General features: G+C 40.5%; 1 protein-coding gene across 1 annotated transcript in view; it reads left to right on the top strand.

Annotated features, from left to right (window-relative positions):
- Positions 1-22,644, top strand: part of LOC122562276 (cytoplasmic phosphatidylinositol transfer protein 1-like) — a 291,671-nt gene that overhangs the window by 87,858 nt on the left and 181,169 nt on the right. The window contains exon 3 of the mRNA XM_088000734.1: positions 9,605-9,712. Within this exon, the coding sequence (XP_087856860.1) occupies positions 9,605-9,712 (108 nt within the window). The remainder of the gene's footprint in view (positions 1-9,604; positions 9,713-22,644) is intronic.

Here is a 22,644-nt window from a genome sequence, read left to right as displayed (position 1 = left end):
CAAAGGCTATTTGAGCATGGGGATAAGCTGGGCAAGTATTTAGCGTACCTTGCTAGGAAAAGGAGTACGCCCCCATGCCATTACCTCGTTCGGAGAGGACACTAGAAATTCAACCTACGATTCTAAAAGGATTAATGCAGCATTTCAGAAATTTTACTCTTAACTATACCAATCTGAAAACTGTGAGAGTGGCGAGTTAGGATGGAGTCTCTTTTTAAGCACTTGGATCTTCCGGGAGTCACCCCTGAACAAGAGTCTCTCTCCTGCCCCATTATCAGAATAAGAAATGCAGGAGGCTGTGAGGCAGCTCCAGAATGGAAAGGCACCTGGTCCTGACGGGCTCCCCAGTGAATTCTATAAGGAGTTTATAAGTATATTGTCAGGGCCGATGCCTAGTATGTTTAATGACTCTCACAGTCGTGGCCTCCTCCCACCATTTCTGAGAGAAGCGAACATCTCTCTCACTCTTAAAAAAGGGAAGGCCCGGAGGACTGTGCTTCTGAAAGGCCCATTTCACTCCTGAATGTCGACTTCAAAATCCTATCTAAGACTATGGCATTAAGGCTAGAAACTGTACTGCCTTCCAATATTAAGGAGGACTGGACGGAGTTCATGAAAGGTCGCAGATCGACGGATAATGTCAGGAGATTATTTAACAAGTATGTCAGCAGTGATCAGGACAGCGATTGGTGATCTCCTTAGATGTGGAAAAGGCATTTGACACGGTCTTTTTCATACTTTAAAGCGGTTTGGCCTCGGTGAGACCTTCATCAGGTGGGTGGAGGTTTTGTATAGTGATCCTCTTGCCGAGGTCCTTACCAATGGTGTACGGTCAAGCAATTTTAATATTTGTAGTGGCAATCAATAGGACTGGCCCTTGTCACCATTATTTTTCACATTGGTGATTGAACCGCGGAGGCAATACTTAGGAATCACAGTATAACTGCTCCAGAAGGGAGGATGAAGTCACATAAGATCACACTGTATGTGGATGACGTTCTTGTCTTCTTATCAACCCAACAGTGTCAGTGCCACACCTGATACAATTCATCAATTTATTTGGTGGCTTCTCAGGTTATAAGATCAATTTTGCCAAATCAGAGGCAATGCCCATGAGTGGTCTCCCGAGAGTGCCTGATCCTGAGGGCGGATCTCAGTTCCCTTTTAGATGGTTGCAGGACAGCTTTCTCTACTTAGGTATATTTATTACTTCTGTTTTTGGTCAGCTATTTAAAGCCAGTTTTGCCATTTATTTGACAGAATCAAGCTGGACCTTCGTAGATGGGAGGTGCTTCCGATCTCTTGGTTAGGTCAGATAGTCCTCATGAAAATGAACATTCTGTCCCGCCTGTTGGAGTCTATGTGAATGCTTCCTTTGCTTTTTACTAAGCAAATATTTAGAAGGTATTGGTATTTGGTATTGCAAGCGACCCCTAATTAAATTGATTAAATTGCAGCTACCTTACAGACTGGGAGGAGTGGGCCTCCCAGATATCAAAAACTATCAGTTAAACTTATTGCTACCTTACATGAATGATTACGCCCAGGGGAATACTCACGCACTTTGGTTGGACATCAAAGCATCTGAGGCAAGGTGCTCCCTTATTAGTCTGCTGTTCTTAGACAAAATGAGAACAGTTAAGGAATATTGCCAAGGTCCAATAGTCATCAATACTGTTAAGGTGTGGAGGGCAATGCTTCAGGGTGAGGGCAATATTGCCAAAACATCATTTTTGACACCCATTGTTGGTATGCTGGGCTTTCAACCAGAAAAAGAAGGATCAATGTTTTGGTTCTGAAAAAGGGTCACTGCATCCTGCAGACAGATACAGGGTCAGAGCTTGCTTCTTCTAGTCTAGAAAACTTGCCACTATGTCATTCACACTCACAAGCTGTTCAACTTCCAAAGAATCAATCAGAAAAGTATCATCATGTTATTGACCTTTGGTTTGTGCAATTATGACCAGTTGCAGAAGCTAAGTAGCTACCTGTTACTGGCCAATCTCACTCTCACACCTCAGTGCCATTTCATCTTTTTTCACCGACCTAACTGTTTGTAAAGCAGCAGTTTGAATTCAACTTGTAGTACATTTCAGTAACTGATTTTAAAGTGCAGCAATTCCTTCCGCAGTCCTTGGTTTTACATTTTTTTTTCTTCCATTTCAGTTCACAATAAAAAATAAAGAAAATAAAATGATATTTTTTTTTTAAATATATCCCTCTCAAATATGAAGAAGTTCTTCCCTCTGTAAGTGGCAAACTTGCTCACAACTGGTTGTAGCAATTCCCTAAATCATTTGGCCAGTTTATATTGTGCAAAACTAATCATGGATAAATAGGGGACAAAGTGATCTCAGTTTTGTGTGTTTGAGGAAGGTAATAAAATGGTCAAGCATGAGCAATGAAATCAAGGGCCACATCAGCCAGTGCTTTGCTAGTATTGAGCACCAAATTAAAAAGTGAGAGCCACTGATTTTGCATGTCATCCCAGTCAGACCATGTAGTTGGGCTGCTTAATGACCAATGCTGGGTCAGCAAGGTTTAATCTGCTCCTACCCCAAGTGAATTCATTTATGGGCACTACACTATGGGAGAAGGTGTGGTACAAATTAACTGCAACAATACCAAGGCTTCAGGAGTTAAATTGTACTGAGGCTGTTCTTATAGTCCAATAATTTTCAAATGGATGTTCATGGACCATTCATTGATGGCTGGAGTTAGGCCTGGAGAGAGCCAAGAGGTTAGAGTGGAATGGTGTGAGGAAATCAGGTATATTGTGTTCAAGTAGAGAGTGTAGTGCTGGAAAAGCACAGATCAGGAAGCATCCGAGGAGCAGGGAAATCCACGTTTCAGACATAAGCCCTTCATCAAGAAGGGCTGATGTGCCCTGGATATCCCCTGATGAAGGGCTTATGCTCAAAACGTCGATTCTCCTGCTCCTCGGATACTACCTGACCTGTGCTTTTCCAGCACCACACTCGACTCTGATCTCCAGCATCTGCAGTCCTCACTTTCCCTATATTGGGTTCTATTCAAGAAAGAGCTTTTAAATATATATATTTAAGTACAATATGCTATCCGGTGAGAAACAGGCCTGCCCGTTTTATTAATACCTGGAAGCAGATATTGTTTATCTCAAACATTACTGAAAATAAACATTATGCAGCCCATTAAAATAAAAGTTTGGTCACCCCAGTGTAACCTCATGGCCCACCAATCCCCCACTTCAACCATTACCATCAAGCCAGGAAATCATTGGAGAGTCCAGGAGGGCATGCAGGAGCAGTACCAAGTATGCCTGAAGATGAGGTGTCGACACAGTGGGAATACTTCCATGCCTAACAGCATAAGCAGCAAGTGATTGACAGAGCTAAACAATCCCACAACCAATGAATCAGATCTAAGTTCTACTGTTCTGCCACATCTAGTCCTGAATGAGATTAAACAATTCACTGGAGTAGGAGGCTCCACAAATATCCCCATTCTCAATGATGGAAGAGCCCAGTACATCAGTGCAAAGGATAAGGCTGAGGCATTCGCAGCAATCTTCAGCCAGAAGTGCCGAGTGAACGATTCATCTCAGCCTCCTCCAGTGGTCCCCAGCGTTACAGATACCAGTCTACAGCCAATTTGATTCTTTCCATATGATTATCAAGAAGTAGGACTATAAGACAGAAGCAGGAATTAGGCTATTCGGCCCATCTGCTCTGCCATTCAATCATGACTGATAAGTTTCTCAACTCCATTCTCCCGCTTTCTCTCCATAATCCTTAATCCCCTTGATACTCAAGAATCGATCTATCTCAGTCTTAAATAAATCAATGACTTGGCTTCACAGCTTCTGTGGAAATGAATTCCATAGATTCACCACTGTCTGGCTAAAGAAGTTTCTCCTTATCTCCATTCTAAAAGGTCTTCCTTTACTATAAGACTGTGCCCTTGGGCCCTAGTCGCTCCTACCAATGGAAATATCTTCCCAATTTCTACTCTGTCCAGGCTATTCAGTATTCTGTATGTTTCAATTAGACCCCCCTCATTCTTTTAAACTCGATCGATTATAGACCCAGAGTCCTCAAATGTTCCTCATATGTTAAGCTTTTCATTTCTGGAACCATTCTCATGAACCTTCTCTGAATACGCTCCAGGGCCAGTACATCCTTCCTGAGATATGAGGCCCAAAACTGTGCACAATACTCTAAATGTGATCTGACCCGCGCATTATAGAGCCTCAGACGTACAGTCCTGCTTTTACATTCAATTCCTCTCAAAATAAATGTCATCATTACATTGCCTTCCTAACTGCTGATTCAACTGCAAGTTTACCTTGAGAAAATCCTGGACTAGAACTCCCAAGTCTGTTTGCACTTCAGACTTCTGCATTTTCTCCCCATTTAGAAAATAGTCCATGCCTCTGTTCTTCTTACCAAAGTGCATGACCTCACACTTTTCCACGTTGTACTCCATCTGCCACTTCTTTGCCCACTCTGCTAGCCTGACCAAATCCTTCAGCAGCCTCTCCGCCTCCTCAATGCTACCTGTCCCTCTACCCAACTTTGTATCATTAGTAAACTTAGCCAGAATGCTAGCACATTGCCTCTAACACCATGGACCCTTATCTTACTCAGTAGCCTCCTGTGCAGCAGCTTGTCAAAGACCAGGTAGATAACATCCATTGGCTCTCCTTGGTCTAACCTGTTCGTTACTTCCCAAAGAATTCTAGCAGATTTTACAGGCATGACCTCCCCTTGATGAAACCATGCTGACTTTGCTGTATTTTTCCAAACACTTCCAAATATTGAAAAATATCATCCTTCATTATGGATTCCAGGACCTTACCCACGACAAAGGTTAGGCTAATCAGTCTGTAATTTTCCGTCTTTTGCCTTACTCCCAAATTAAACAGGGATTTCACATTAGATTTTCCAGTCCTCTGGAACCAACCCTAATTCTAATAATTTCTGAAAGATCATCACTAATGCCTCCACTATCTTTTTAGCTCTCTCTCTTAAAACGCTGAGGTGTAGTCCATCTGGTCCAGGTAATTTGTCCATCTTCAGGCCATTTCGTTTTTCTAGCACCTTCTCTTTGTTGATGGCCACCATGCTCAGCTTTGCCTCCTCACTCTCTTCAATTTTTTGGATATTACTCATGTCTTCTATTATGAAGATTGAGGCGAAGTAATTATTCAGTTCCTCAGCCATTTCCTTGTTCCCCACTACAACCTCTCCAACGTCATTTCCCAGCAGTCCAATGTCCACTTTTGCCTCTCTTTTGCCCTTTGCATTTCCTTAATTCCACCGACGCAGATTTTGCATTATCTGACCCTGCTTGGTTTCTTACTATTGATTTTAATTTTATTCCTTACTGATAAGGCAACTCTACCCCATCTGTCTACCTGCCTTTCTTTTCAATATGATCTATATCCTTGAATATTCAGCCCCCAACCCTGATCCCCTTGCAGCCACATCTCCGTGATGCCCAGCACATCATACCTGCCATTTTTGATCTGCACAAGCTCAGTTACCTTATTACTCATACTGCATGCATTCAGATATAATACCTTCAGTCCTGTATTAACTGTCCCTAAGGAGACACTGGATACTGCAAAGGTGACAGGCCCTGACAACATTCCAGTAATAGTACTGAAGGTTTGTGTTTCAATACAGTTACAACACTGCCATTCACCTGAAAATTGCCCAATTGCAGGACAAAGCCAACCTGGCCAATTACTATCCCATCAGTCCACTCTCAATCATCAGAAAAGTGCCATCAAGCTGCATCTGCTCAGCAAAAACCTGATCAGTGATGCCTAGTTTAGGCTCCTCCACGCCACTCAACGCTTGACTTTATTACAGCCTTGGTTCTGACGTGGATAAAAGTACTTTAGATGGGTTAGTTTTTGTCCAATGTGTGCAGGAGGATTTCTTGACACAGTATGTAGACAGTCCAACAAGACAGGCCACATTGGAATTTGTAGTGGGTAATGAACCCGGCCAGGTGTTAGATTTGGAGGTAGGTGAGCACTTTGGTGATAGTGACAACAATTTGGTTGTATTCACTTTAGCGATGGAAAGGGATAGGTATATACAGCAGGGGAAGAGTTATAGCCGGGGGAAAAGCAATTACCATGAGATTAGGCAAGTCATAGGATGGGGAAGGAAACCGCAGGGGCACAACTGAAATGTGGAGCTTATTAAAGGAACAACTATTAAGTGTCCTTGATAAGTATGTACCTGTCAGGCAGGGAGGAAGTTGTCGAGTGAGAGAGCCGTGGTTTACTAAAGAAGTTGAATCTCTTGTCAAGAGGAAGAAGAAGGCTTATGTTATGATGAGACATGAAGGTTCAGTTAGGGCACTTGAGAGTTACAGGTTAGCTAGGGGAGACCCAAAGATAGAGCTAAGAAGAGCCAGGAGGGGACATGAGAATTGGTGGATAGTATCAAGGAAAACTCTAAGGCTTTCTATAGGTATATCAGGAATAAAATAATGACTAGTATAAGATTAGGGCCAGGAGACAGTGAGGTCTGCAGATGCTGGAGATCAGAATTGAGAGTGTGTTGTTGGAAAAGCGCAGCAGGTCAGGCAGCATCCTAGGAGCAGGAAAATTGACGTTTCAGGCCTGATGAAGGGCTCCCATCCGAAACATCTATTTTCCTTCACCTCAGATGCTGCCTGACCTGCTGTGCTTTTCCAGCAACACACTCTCAACTAAGATTACGGCCAATCAAGGATAGTGGTGGGAAGTTGTGCGTGGAGTAAGAGGAGATAAGGGAAACGGTAAATGAGTACTTTTTGTCGGTATTCACACAGAAAAAAAGACAATGTTATCAAGAAGAATGCTGAGATACAGGCTACTTGACTTGATGGGATTGACGTTCACAAGGAGGAGGTGTTAGCAATTCTGGAAAGTGTGAAAACAGGTAAATCCCCTGGACCGGATGGGATTTATCCTAGGATTTTCTGGGAAGTCAGAGAGGAGATTGCAGAGCCTTTGGCTTTGATCTTTATGTCATCATTGTCTACAGGAATAGTGCCGGAAGACTGGAGGATAGCAAATGTTGTTCCCTTGTCCAAGAAGGATAGTAGGGACAACCCTAATAATTATAGATCAGTGAGCTTTACTTCAATTGTGGATAAAGTGTTGGAAAAGGTTACAAGAGATAGGATTTATAATCATCCAGAGAGGAGTAAGTTGATTAGGAATAGTCAACTCAATTTTGTGAAGGGTAGGTTGCGCATCACAAACCTTATCGAGTTCTTTGAGAAAGCGACCAAATAGGTGGATGACGGTAAAGCAGTTGATGTGGTGTATATGGATTTCAGTAAGGCGTTTGATAAGGTTCCCCACAGTAGGCTATTGCACAAAATACAGAGGCATGGGATTGAGAGTAATTTAGCGGTTTGGATTCGAAATTGGCTGAAAGAAGACAGAGATTGGTGGTTGATGGGAAATGTTCATCCTGGAGTTCAGTTACTAGTGATGTACCGCAAGGATCTGTTTTAGGGCCATTGCTGTTTGTCATTTTTATAAATAACCTGGATGAAGGTGTAGAGAATGGGTTAGTAAATCTGTGGATGACAATAAGGTCGGTACCATTGTGGATTGTGCCAAAGGATGTTGTAGGTTACTGAGGGACATAGATTAGCTGCAGAGTTGGGCTGAGAGGTGGCGAATGGAGTTTAATACGTAAAAGTGTGAGGTGATTCACTTTGGAAGGAGTAACAGCAATGCAGAGTACTGGGTTAATGGTAAGATTCTTGGTAGTGTCGCTGAGCAGAGAGATCTTGGTGTCTGTACATAGAACCCTGAAAGTTGCCATCCAGGTTGAAAAGGTTGTTATGAAGGCATGCGGTGTGTTAGTTTTTATTAGTAGAGGAATTGAGTTTTGGTGCCATGAGGTCATGTTGCAGCTGTACAAAACTCTAGTGTAGCCGCACTTGGAGTATTGCGTACAGTTCTGGTCACCACATTATAGGAAGGATGTGGAAGCTTTGGAAAGAGTTCAGAGGAGATTTAGTAGGATGTTGCCTGGTATGAAGGGAAAGGCTGACGGACCTGAGGCTGTTTTCGTTAGAGAGAAGAAAGTTGAGAGGTGACTTAATTGAGACATATAAGATAATCAGAGAGTCAGATAGGGCGGACAGTGAGACCCTTTTTCCTCGGATGGTGACAGCTAGCATGAGGGGACATTGAGGGGTGATAGATGTAGGACAGGTGACAGAGGTAGTTTCTTTACTCAGAGGGTAGTTACTTTACTCTGGTTACTCTGGTTTCCTTTTGGCTGTATTTTCTGACCACTGAAAAGGGAATGCTGAAGATACTAAATTCAGTTTGCTTCAAAACATTCAAAAGCAGAGCTTAACTTGAATATGATAAATAGAGACACCCCTTCTCTGCAGGGCAGGTTACTGGGACACCCTGAAACCTGTTGCATTTAAGACAGGAATTGAGTTTGTGGTGAGTGGGGCTCAGATTTTACACATTTGACAATTTAATGTCCCCAACCACTTAAAATTACTCATTCTGTTGAGTATGGATGGAATCTTGCGCTGTAGGAAATCGTAACCCTGAACAGAGGAAGGCAATTTAATTCGGAAGAATGGTGGTGTACTTGAACCCTGCTGTCTTCCTGCCTCCACTGGTGGCAAGGCCCCTGCTCAACCTTCCTTCCCTGCTGCCCCTTGAAACACTTATATGTTCAATTAATAACTACTTAAGGGTCTCTTCCTATTGTTATTGGGACTAACCCAGCTCTGAGTCAGCCGACTGACAGACACAACGAGCAAAAAATGAACTGAACTGGTTATCCACCCAAGTTCCTCTGTGAATAGAATTACAGTATTTGTTGTATGCCTTCAGAATATATGTATTATCATGCCTTTTTCCCTTTCCCATTTAACAGCAATTTCCCACAAGTCAGCACTTATAGTCCTCCTCACAGCTATGTCACTGAATTTATTATGAATAGATGTTATGATCTGAAGTAATGTGTTGCTATTGGATAATACTTGGCTATAATAATTATTTTTTTATCAGTCAGTCAACCTTTACTGCTTACTTTGTCAATTGTTTATTTTTCATTAGTACTACTGTCCAATAATGTTATGAAGTAGCACAACTACTGAGAAAGCATTGCTAACAAAGACATTGATGAACTATAAACCTCATGACTCACATTATATAAAAAGTAAATCTTTAAAATTAATTTGAGTATTCTAATTTGAAGGCATTCATCTATATTTAGTGATATTATCACTAAATTGTTCATCCAGAAACTCAGCTAATGTTCAAGGGACCCGGGTTCAAAACCCTTATAGAGATGGTGAAATCCGAATTCAATAAAAATCTGGAATTCAGAATCTAATATTGACCATGTTGATGGTTGGAAAAACCCACCTGATTCACTAATATTCATTAGGGAAGAAAGCCACTATGTGACTCCAGACCCACAGCAATGTAGTTGATTCCTAATTGCCCTCAGGGATGGGCAATAAATGCTTGCCTAGCCAACAATGCCTTCATTCTGTGACTGAATAAAATCTTGCTGTTGTTGTTTATGATATAATTTGTCTCTCTATAAGATTACCTCTGTGATCACTCCAGGTTACTGTGATCCCACTGCACTATATTGCAATTTTGCAATTTCAAACTGAACTTCAAGCAAAATTGACTAGAAAAGTCACATGGACCAGGTCCAGTTCTACAAAAATTGTAGGTACCAAGATTACAACAGTAAATATTTAAATAATTAACTAAGAAGAATTGTATTAATCCCATATGACTGTAACAATGATGAGAGAGTTTCTAAGAAAGCCTAATAGTGCAACAATTTATATTGAAAATTGTTTGGAAAAGTGTAAGAAAGCAAGAGGTGACCGGGGCAACTCAGCATTTTTCACCAAGAAAACAGCAAAGTATATTTTATCAATGTCGATTTTATATTTAATTGGAAATGCAGCACAACATTTAATTTGTACTTTTTAAACATATGTTGAGATTTTTGATTTTGTACAAATTAAGAAATCATACTATTGATAATATTTCTCAAAAGCACATTCTTTCGGAGCCCAGATACCATCAGAGATTAATCATTTTGATTCGTGATCCAGTCAACCAAACACCTCCTTGAGGTTTTCACAGCATCTGTCAATCTTCAATGTAGAAAAGAAGGGAAAAGATATTAAATGACTCGGATTTGCAGGCATTACGTCATCATTGCAGCAAATGTTGCTTTGCAGGTGGTGAAAGTCAGGTTGGAGAGACAATGGGTGTATGTTGACTTTGTGATAGTACAATGTTGTTGACCCTTAACTGTCCTTTCAATAAATACTAGTAACGCCCACATCCTGTGAACAAAAAAAATCAGAGAAAATTGAGACCAATGTTTCACAGGTGACGAAATTGATACTGGTACTTTTATACTATTCAACAAAGTCAAAGTTCCCCACTGTTCACTCAAACTACTTTTTGTTATGGTGTGGAAGAGCCATTGTTGGACTGGAGTGGACAACGTTAAAAATCACACAACACCAGGTTATAACCCAACAGGTTTATTTGGAAGCACTAGCTTTCAGAGTGCTGCTCCTTCATCATGAGAATAAAATTGTAAAACACAGAATTTATAGCAAAAGATTACAGTGTCATGCAACTGAAATGATATATTGAACAAATCTGGATTGTTAAGTCTTTCATCTTTTAGAATGGGTTGCAGGTTTTGGTTCATTAGTATGTGAATCCAGAACTTCTTTTAAGTCACATTCTTGAGATAACTTAAGGTTTTATAACAAAAGGTGACATCTCAACTCAGACAATGCACTAAAGATGTGAGGTCAGAGTCTGTCTGTGTGCCAATTTTGAGACAGACTAGTTCTATTTCCAAAGTGGAATTTACAAAATATTACAGGGATTGACTGCCTACATTGACTGACTGCAGATGGTGCATTTTTTGTGCAAAATAGAATGTATCTGCAAATACAAATTCACCCCATAGACTTATATGTGTGTGTGCGTGCATGAGAGAGAATATATGCATGCGAGTGTGAGTGCATGTGATATGATTAGATTAGACTACTTACAGTGTGGAAACAGGCCCTTCGGCCCAACAAGTCCACACCCACCCGCCGAAGTGCAACCCACCCAGACCCATTCCCCTACATTTATCCCTTTACCTAACAATACAGGCAATTTAGCATGGCCAATTCGCCTAACCCGCACATTTTTGGACTGTGGGAGGAAACCGGAGCACCCGGAGGAAACCCATGTAGACACAGGGAGAATGTGCAAACTCCACACAGTCGCCTGAGGCAGGAAATGAACCCGGGTCTCTGGCGCTGTGAAGCAACAGTGTTAACTGCTGTGCCACCGTGCCATCTTGTGTGAGAGAGAATGTGTTTTCATGTGTGAAAGCTTAGTAAAGTGTGTGTGTGGATGTGATGGAGTATAAACCTGTGTGTGGGGTGTGTGTGTGTGTGTGGGGGGGGGGGTGTCTGTGTCTTTGTGTGTGTGTGTGAGAGAGAGAGAGAGCGCATGTGTGCAACAGAGGGCTTGCATGAATGTGTCACTATGTAAGAGTGTGTGTGTGTGTATAAGAGAGAGAGAGTGTGTATAGTGTAGTCGGCTCACCTGTAGTGTGACATGAATCCAAGATCCCGGTTGAGGCATTGTACATTGGTGAGACCAAGCAGACGCTACAACAACGGATGAATGGACACAACACAACAATCAACAGACAGGCGTGTTCCCTCCCAGTCGGGGAGCACTTCAGCGGTCAGGGACATTTAGCCTCTGATCTTTAGGTGACCATCCTCCAAGGCGGACTTCGGGATAGGCAACAACGAAAAGTGGCCGAGCAGAGGCTGGTAACCAAGTACAATACCCCATGGGGATGGCGTCAACTGGGACCTTGGGTTCATGCCACACTACAGGTGATCCCACTGCAGTATACACTCTGTCTCTCTCTCACCAACACACTTACATATTCACACACTCACGCAGACTCTCTCTGATGAACCACCTGATGAAGGAGCAGCGCTCTGCAATCTAGTGTTTCCAATTAAACCTGTTGGACTATAACCTAGTGTTGTGTGAATTTTAATTCTGGGATTTATATCTGAATGAACCAAGACCTGCAACCCATTCTAAAAGGTGAAAGACGAAACAATCCAGGTTCTGGTTCTGGACCCGTTAGGTTGAGAGGAATTGTGTGAGTGACTTGACACATAACTTGATCGAAGTGATAACTCGATGAGACCCTCAATTGTCCTTTTATTTTTCACACGATCAAGATATTTTCTCAGGTAACTCAAAAGAAGATTTTGTACATGTAATCAGGGAAGTCTTTAAACTACTGCATATTCTTCAGCTATTTGAGTTGAACTGTGGGATTGGAGGCACATTAGAGTGAAAGGTTCCTTTCCCTGGAGACTGAAGTTTCTCCATCCAATTCATCTCGTTCCCTAATCCTCTAGATACTACAGAAGGCAGGTGTGAACCACGAAGAGTTAGTACAAGGTGATCAAAATTAATTCTATCAGCCTTGGTTCTTGATAACCTTGTCAGTAAGCCAAATATGTCTTTCTCCATCAGTATAGACAGATCTTGCTTGGATGAGGTGTCACCTAACACTACTTTCAGTGTCACAATATTTTCAGCTGGCATAATAGGCATTGGATTGTATCAACAAAATATTCTTCATTTAGAATGCTTGAAACTATATGGTTCCAAACAGTTGTAATAGTTTAATCTAGGAGCTGGCAGAAATGAAAAGGTTGGAGCAAGCCAACATCTAATCATTCTGCTATGTGTATGGTTCATTACATATCAAAATACCTTTTTGATATTTCAATGATGGGTCCTTCCCCTCCACTACCCCAAAACCGTCATATCTCATTTCTTGATTCAGTATATTTTTTTCTAAATGTTCTGTTTCAGTTGCATTGTTGGAACCTCACTTCATGCATACATTTTTAAGCATCCTGCAATCAGAGTAAATGAATTTCTAGTTCTCTTGATGTAATCCTACCATCTCGCTTGCTTGAATTAGGCTGAATTCATCAGATCAGATGACATCAAACCAAAAAATCAGCAACAGCTGACCTGAAAAAAATACATTGACATTATTTGCAATGAAATCTTTATCTGAATATCAATATACAGTGAACTCCAGCTCAAATCATAATGCTGCATTAACACTATCAAACACTTGTCAGTGAGTTTTTCAATTCTATTTTATCTTTGTTTGTTCTGACTCTCTTGTGTCAAGAATACACCTCACCACATGTAATTCACTCGATGTGAAGTCAGGCATTTGACCTTTTTTGAATTTTCTGCTGTCGCTATTTTCTCCCTCATACCTTGCCGGATAGTCAGTTCCTTCACCGCTTGGTTAGTGTTTGGCAGTGACATTAGTGGAAAATGAAAGAAATTATAAAAATTTAACAACATGAAATACAAAACATATCACTTGGTGTCTGCCTTCTGCTCTACACCACCCTCTTGTGGGTCAGCTGACATCATTAGCTTGCCATGTATATTTGAGCTTCTGTTGCAATGCTCCCTCCAGTACACCAACACACTGTATCATTGATCATATTTTTATAACTTTTACTTGTGAGGGTGTTTTACATTTGTCATTTTCTAAATCTTAGCGTAAGAGTAACAAGTTTCAGGTACATGACACTGATTGGTGACTCAATGTTCTCTTAACCAAAACAATGTTAGGTTTGTGAACATAATGCCTTTCATTATCATTAAGTATAACAAAGATGTAAGGTTTTTGCTGCATATTGACATTAACTAACTTACTGCTTAAAAAAAAGAACAAAATTGACCTTATACTGGCACACTGGGTGATGTGCGGATATGATGTATTATGCAAGAATATTTTAAATTCTGGGAAAGAGTAAAATCCAAATAAATGAACAATTAATCAATATTTCAGATATTGCTTGCTGCTCCTGGCCCCACAAAAATAATGTTAAGTTTTCTGGAATCTCTTCAACTCTGATGCAGCAAAAATAATGGCAGAATGCTTCCTGACCAAATCTGTGCTAAGATTGCTGTTGGGCTTCTGTGCACAATATAGGATTTTGATCATCACAAAGAAACGATCGACAACTCAAAAGGAGTAGGTGTTTCAGCAGTCAAGTAATGCACCCTGTATAAGAGGCAGCAGGAAATTTATGATGTTATTGAAATGGTACTTTTACCAATCCCACAGGACACAGAACATCACAGCACAGACAAAGGTCCTATGGCCCACCATGTCTGTGCCAACCATTATGCCACTCGAAACCAACCCCATCTGCCTGCACATTTTTCATCTCCCACAGTTTCCTGCCTGTTCATGTGTCTGTCTAAATGCCTCAACATTGTTATTGTATTTGCTTCTGCCACCTCCCTGGCAGTGTGTTTCAGGCACATACCATCCTTTGTATAAAAGACTTGCTTCGCACATTTCCTTTAAATATTTCCCTTCTCACCTGAAATTTATACCCCCTAGTATTTGACATTTCCACCCTGGGTAAAAGTCTCCAACTATCCACCCTACCATGCATGTACTTCTATCAGGTTATTCTAATGAAAACAATCCAAGTTTGTCCAACCTCTCCTCATAGCTAATACATTCCAATCCAGGTAAACCTCTTTTGCACCCTCATCAAGGCCACCACATTATTCCTATAGTGTGGCAATGAGAATTGCACATAATACTCCAAATGTGACCTTACTAAAGTATTATACAGCTACAACATGATTTGCCAACTTTTCTGCTTAGTGCCCAGAACGATGAAGGCAAGAATGACCTATGTATTCTTGACCACCTTATCCACGTTAGCCACCTTCAGGGAGCTATGGATTTGCATCTTAAGGTTCCTCTGTATATTAATATTCCTAAACCATGCCTCTTGCACTTGACCTCCCAAAAAGCATCACCTCAGATTTGTCCAGATTAAACTCCATGTCCCATTCCTCCACCCAATTTCCCTGCTAATCTACATTGTACTATAACCTTTGACAAGCTTCCCCATGATTCACAAATCCACCACCTACGTTTTCATCCAATTCATTTATATATTATAAATTGCTGAGGTCCCAGCACTCATCCTTGGACGGGATTTTGTCCTTTGTAGAGTCACCGACCCGTACTGTGTTAGAATAGTCATGTGGCATTGATTCTCCCCAAATTGGATGATTGATGGCCAGACGGTGAGCTCAGTGTCCAGCATAGTGGGCAGATGGAGGCTCATAATCATGTAAGATCATAGAATAATCTTAATGCCGAAGGAGGCCATTAAACTCATGTTTGTGTTGGATCGCTGAAAACACCACTCAGCAATGAAAATGTATGAGATCATGTAAGAGAAAGGGAAGCTCCACATTTGAGGCACCTTCTCATCAAGTTTTAAACTTTTAGTTTCAAAACTTCAGATGAATGACTACCATAGAGTAGGAGGCCCTCCAAAGGTCAGGATTTGGCCATAGCCCTTTACAGGGCTCAAATACTTGTGGCTCCCCGCTATCTCCTCATGGATAAGTTTGTCTTGCCAATGAAGCCCCAATCCCATGAATGAAAAATAGTGTTTTATTTCAAATGCCGATCTAAATCCTGTCAAAACGTTAAGAATTTTAAACTGCATTGATCATGATGATCGTATCTGGTAAAACAGTGTTCCCCTATGTCTTCCCCTTCAAGTATCAAAGCAAAAATAATTTATTATTTGCTCATGCTTAAGATGCTATGTTTGGATTTGTACATTTTCAGGAGAAAGTGAGGACTGCAGATGCTGGAGATCAGAGCTGAAAATGTGTTGCTGGAAAAGCGCAGCAGGTCAGGCAGCATCCAAGGAGCAGGAGAATCGATGTTTCGGGCATGAGCCCTTCTTCAGCAATGAGGAAAGTGTGCCAAGCAGGCTAAGATAAAAGGTAGGAAGGAGGGACTTGGGGGAGGGGCGTTGGAAATGCAATAGGTGGAAGGAGGTTAAGGTGAGGGTGATAAGGTGAGGGTGATAGGCCAGGGTGGGGCGTGGGGGCGGTGAGGTCAGGAAGAAGATTGCAGGTTAGGAAGGTGGTGCTGAGTTTGAGGGTTGGGACTGAGACAAGGTGAGGGGAGGGGAAATGAGGAAACTGGAGAAATCTGAACCCTCCAACCACAAGGGATGAACTCAGATTTCTCCAGTTTCCTCATTTCCCCTCCGCCCACCTTGTCTCAGTCCCAACCCTCAAACTCAGCACCACCTTCCGAACCTGCAATCTTCTTCCTGACCTCTCCACCCCCGCCCCCACTCCGGCCTATTACCCTCACCTTATCACCCTCACCTTAACCTCCTTCCACCTATCGCATTTCCAACGCCCCTCCCCCAAGTCCCTCCTCCCTACCTTTTATCTTAGCCTGCTGGGCACACTTTCCTCATTCCTGAAGAAGGGCTCATGCCCGAAACGTCGATTCTCCTGCTCCTTGGATGCTGCCTGACCTGCTGCGCTTTTCCAGTAACACATTTTCAGCTTTGTACATATACAGTATAGCTCACTGATATTCAAACTGCAGATGGTTGAATATGGAGGAGGGTGGATTGCAGCTGTAATCTGCATAATTTGTGCTGTTCAGGGTCAAATATTTTCTGAGATTGTGTTTTCTTTGTGGGAAGAGGCTAAACAATTAAGATAGTAGGTGACTTTTTTTAACCATTCCTCATAAATTCACCTGTGCTCTCTTCCAAATCAAAATCATGTGTTCATGTTTTGAACTTTATACGAAGTTGCCAGTAAATTGATCCATAATGTAACTGTCAACATAATACACTCTGAACAAATAGGATTTGTGAAAATGGTCTGTTGGAGATAGTCCTCGATCAGGCACTTCTAAGGAGGTGAAAGTCAATAATCAGCTTCAGGATATGATTATGCAGAAGTACTTTCATTAAGTTTTATTTCATTAAAATATTACTAACTGACTGCAGTTTTCAAGGCTCAGCATGTCTCTCAATATAGAGGATACAAAAAAAATTCCAATAATAGCTGTAAATCAGGAAGTAGCAACAAGGAACTTATTGAAATTACAGTCATGAGGGAAGTGTACTAAGCAAATTGAAGAAGTTGTTGGCTAACAAATCTGCAGGTTCAAATGGACTTCATCAAAGAGACTTAAAAATGATTGGTAATGTAGTATTAAATGTGTTGGTGTTAATTTTCCAAAATTCCCTAGATTCAGAACAGGCTATATTGATCTGGAAAATAGCAAATATAATCCCTCTATTCCAGATGGGACAGAAGCAGCAAACTAGAAACTAGTCAGCTCAACATCTGTCATGGGGAAGTTGTCAGAATTGATCATTAGAAATATTATAGCTGTGCAGTAAAGGTAATCAGTTTTCCCAAAGGGCAGTCATATTAATCCAAGTTATTGGAGTTCTTTGAAGGAGTAACGTGGATTATGGATAAATGGGAGGCCAGAGACATACTACACTTGGATTTCCAGAAGGCATTGATAATTGCCACACCAAAGATTATTGTGGATGTCACGACTCACTGAGAAATCTTATCCCTTTATTCCCAAAGTCACTACCAATGTGAAAATTTGACTAAATCACCAAATTGCCCAGTTCTACATCACCATCTAATTGAGGTTAAAGGAACACAATGAGTTTTCTATTAAAAAGAAAACAATTGAATATAATCAAACGGTTTGGATCAATAGTAATAAAGAACGAAGAATTGTCATATTACTCTATAACTTAAACTCTGTCCTTTTTAAAGTTCCCATACACATATAAATAGACGTACAGAGACAAGGCATACACAAATACGGGTGGGGAAGACCAAAAGGTCAGAGATGCACAGTTCAGCATCAGTTTGGATCACAGCTGTCAGTGAGTTTTCTTTTGGTTCCTTTGATTCCTTTCAAAGTTTTGAGGACCTGAGGTGGTGAGTAGACAGAATCTAGTCTTTCATCCACTGTTTAAGGATTTGCCTTTTCAGTGTCACAGAATGTGATTTTAACCCCTTTTTAGTTTCAACAAGGAAATTTATAGAGAGGAATTTACAGAGAAATAGCGAATGAGAACAGCTACCAGGAGAGTTTCTGTTACATCATCACTCAGGAGGGAGAGAAAGATTTAAGTGCTTTCTCCCTTCAACATTGGATGTTTCTGCTGTACTAGCTGGTGTAGCCACCTGCACTGGAACTCAGAGTAGTTGTTACCATTCTGATCACTCTTGAGCCCACAACAACTGGTCAATTGAAAACCAGTCAAAGGGCTGTCTGTGGGTACAGTTATTCTTTTCTCTCACTTTATCTTTCTCTGTCTCCCACACACATGGGGTGTTATCCTTAATTATGATAAAAATTGCCCTTACAACTAAGCACGTTACGTTTCAGTTTCACATGGCATTCTTGAGGCCACATCTCAAAATATTGTATGTAGTTTTGGTCTCTTTATTTAAAGGAAGATGTAAATGCATTGGCACCAGCTCAAAGGAGGTTTACTTGATTGATACCTGAAATGAACAACTTATCAGATGTGTGAGACAGGTTAGGCTTGTTTCCACTGGAATTTAGAAGGCTGAGGGGTGAATTGACATGCGGTCTCAACAAGGTGGACATGGGAAGAATATTTCCTCTTGTTGGTGACTCCTGACACGCTTAAAACTTTGCTCATCCTTTCAAGACAGAGATTAAGTTTTTTGTTTCCTCTGACGGTTATGCAGTTTAGGAACTCTATACCTTAGAAGACAATGGAGGCAAATCATTGAATATTTACAAGGCTGAGGTGGTTAGATTTCTGTTAGGCAAGAGAACCAAGATTTTTTAAAATATATTCACACATAAGACATGGATGACACTGGCTGGCCAGCATTTGTTGCCTGTCCCTAGTTGCCCTAGTTGCCCTGGAGAAGGTGGCGGTAAGTTGCTTTCTTGAACAGCTGCTGTCTATGTGGTGCAGGTGGATACACAATACTGTCAGGGAGCGGGTTCCAGGAATTTGACCCAGTGACACTGAAGAAGCAGCGATATAATTCCAAGTCAGAGTGGTGAGTGGCTAGAGTCACAGAGATGTACAGCACAGAAACAGTCCAGGTGGGCTAACTCGTCCATGCCAATCAGATATCCTAAATAATCTTTTTCCCTTTTACCTTCCTATTCATATACTCATCCAAATGCCTTTTAAATATTGTAATTGTACCAGCCTTCAGCCTTTCCATGTCCCCCATGATTTTATAAACCTCAATAAGATCACCTTTCAGCCTCCGACACTAAGGAAAACAGCCCCAGCCTGTTCAGCCTCTCCCTATAGCTCTCCATTCCTGGCAAGATCCTTGTAGATCTTTTCTGCACCCTTGCAAGTTTCACAACTCCTTCCTATAGCAGGGAAACCAGAATTGCACATGGTATTCCAAAAGTGGCCAAACCAATGCGTACAGCTGCAAAATGACCTCCCAATTCCTGTACTCCGTGCACTGACCAATAAAGGTAAGTGTACTAAATGCCTTCTTTACTATCATATGGTGTCAAGTTTCTTGAGTGTTGTTGGAGCTGCATCCATTCAGGCAAGTGGAGAGTATTTTATCACCCTTCTTATTATTCCTTGTAGATGGAGAGACTTTGAAGAGTCATGATTTGGAGATACCGGTGTGGGATTGGGGTATACAAAGTTAAAAATCATACAACACCAGGTTATAGGACAAGAGGTATGATTGGAAGCACTAGCTTTCGGAACGCCACTCCTTCATCAGGTGGTTGTGGAGTACACAATTAGAAGACACAGAATTTATAGCAAAAGTTGACAGTGTGACGTAATTGAAATTATCCGTTGAAAAATACCTTGATTGTTTGTTAGGTCTCTCATCTGTTAGAATGACCATGTTCGTTTCACTTCTTTCATATGTAAATCACAAAATTATTTTTAAAAGTTACATTCTCAGGTTAACTGTAACAATTGGTATCAGCCCGGATAATGTATTGAAGGTGTTGGCCCGGTGTGTGGTGCTGTCAGTGCCCTAATGTTTCGACTGATTCTAATCTAAAAAATTAGTTAACAGAGTCTTACGTGGATTCATGCAATTTTGAGCAAAGTACAGTGAAACTCTGCAAATACAAATTCACCCCACAAACGTGTATGTGTATATGTCTGGACTGGGGTGTTCTAAGTGTCTGTGAGAGAGTGTGTATATGTGTGTGTGTGTGAGTGTAAAGGGGTCTAAGTCTGTGAGAGGGTGCATGTGGGAGTGTGTGCCTCTGAAGGAGACACATGCACCCTCTCATAGACTTAGACCCCTTTACACTCACACACACAGACACACACATATATACACTCTCTCTCACAGACACTTAGAACCCCACACCCCAGACAAACACACACATACGTTTGTGGGGTGAATTTGTACTTGCAGAGTTTCATTGTACTCTGCTTAAAAATTGCAGGAATCCATGTAAGACTCTGTTAGCTCATTTTTTAGATTAGAATCAGTCTAAACATTAGGGCACCGACAGCACTACACACCGGGCCAACACCTTCAATACATTATCTGGGCTGACATCAATTGTTACAGTTAACCTGAGAATGTAACTTTTAAAAATAATTTTGTAATTTACATATGAAAGAAGTGAAACGAACATGGTCATTCTAACAGATGAGAGACCTAACAAACAATCAACGTATTTTTCAACATATAATTTCAGTTACATCACACTGTCAACTTTTGCTATAAATTCTGTGTCTTACAATGGCGTACTCCACAATCACCTGATGAAGCAGCGGCGCTCCAAAAGCTAGTGCTTCCAGTTAAACCTGTTGGACTACACCCTGGTGTTGTGTGATTTTTAACTTTGAAGAGTCAAGAAATGCTACAGTGAACCTTTTCATGATGAGAAATAAATGAGAACATGGAATTTGAAATACAGACAGATCAGTGATTATCTTTATGATTGCTGGATCAGGCTTGAACAGCTGAATGGTCTACTTTTGTTACCATTTCGTATGTTCGTGCATTTAACGATGTTGCTGATGTTTTTAAAAGAAAACCTTGCTGGTTAGCTTGCATGCATGATTATGATCTGTTAACTTAATCATAATGATGATTCACTCAACTGTGGACAGCTCGGTAAGTTAGCAGTTAAAACCCAGCAATTCATACCGCTAATCAAATTGAATAAGCAGTTTACTCTGATTTACTTCAGATGTCAGGTCCTTTTTTAATCAGACATTATATATCCAGAAAATGGGACATTGACTTGATGACATCATTTATTATTAGTTTTATAATTTCAAATAAAAAAGCAATTTCTTTTTCTTTCATTTGCTGTTCAGAAATGAGTAAGATGTTTATGATGTTTGCAGTGTTACTGAACACCTGCAGTGTTACTGAACAACTTTTAATAGAGAAGTAAACATTTGTTACTTTGAACAATCAAACAGTTGTAATCTTATTTTATATGTGCTATTCCTTGTCAGCCTAAAGCTTTAATGCTTGGAAGTAAATAAATAAGACAGAATTTGCTTTAAGGTGTTGAGAGAAAAAAAAATCAATAGAACATTTAAAATGTTACATTTTAACTAACCTGATACAAGAAAGAAAAACTGTAATCTAATCACGGTACAGTACATTGGACATTGAAAATGCTAAATAAGTCTGGTTGTTGTGACGTCATATGTTTGAAGTTTGCTTTTAATGAATTTTTAACACAATTCTGCTTAGACCTTTATTGAACCTTAAGCTGTTTCAGGTGTCCTCTATTGCAAAACACCTACACAGATTAGAAGTTATCCTCAAACCTAGAAAACAAGAAATATGTGTGGGTCCTGTCTTAAATATAGAATATAGCTCATTTAGATAGCAATTAATCGAAATTACAGCACAAAAATAGGCCACTGTGTCTATAAAAGGGACCAGCTCTTTATTTATGCCATATACTGTTTCAAAATACTTCCTCTGTATCCTTTTTATATTGCTTTTCATAAACTTAAGCAATTTTCTTTTATAATTATATCATAAGCTCTGTTTATAAAAAAAAAATTCATTCAATAATTTGTGAGAAAACTTCGAGTAACATAAGTATTTGTGTTTGGATGGTAATTGTTTTACCCCTTTTCTTAACACACTATCAGTTTTTAATCTTTGAAATTTGATGTAGAGGTGTCCATATTTTGAACACCTTCAAACAAAAAACAGAAAATTCTGTAAATGGTCAGCAAGTCAGGCAGCATCCTTTTACTATTTTAGATTTCCAACATGCACGGTATTTTGCTTTTTGTTTTAGTCCTTTTGATAATTTGGGATGTGAATATTGATAGCAAGGCCAGCATTTGTTGCTCATTCTTAATTGTGAACTGAAAAGATGGCGGGGAGCTGTTTTCATGAACTGCTATAGTCCATCCAGAATAGATATATACCCATACTGTTGTTAGGAAGGGAGTTAAGGTTTTTGATCAACTGACAGTGAAGAAATAACATAATTGTTCCAAAACAGGCTGGGTGTTACTTGAATGGAACTTGGAGATGGTGTCATCTCCTTTGCTGCTGTTATCCTTGAGTTAGGAAGGGTGTCAGATTGTGAAGCTGAAGGAGTCATAGAGTCACAGAGATATACAGCATGAAAACAGACCCTTCAGTCCAACTTGTCCATGCCAACCAGATATTCTAAACTAATC

The sequence above is a fragment of the Chiloscyllium plagiosum genome, unplaced genomic scaffold, assembly GCF_037043375.1.
Source record: "Chiloscyllium plagiosum isolate Xiang-an unplaced genomic scaffold, Cpla_swu_hap1 HiC_scaffold_25, whole genome shotgun sequence".
In the NCBI taxonomy this organism is placed as follows: Eukaryota; Metazoa; Chordata; class Chondrichthyes; order Orectolobiformes; family Hemiscylliidae; genus Chiloscyllium; species Chiloscyllium plagiosum.
The sequence above is the reverse complement of the archived record's forward strand: the minus strand, read 5'-3'. Positions and strand labels throughout refer to the sequence as shown.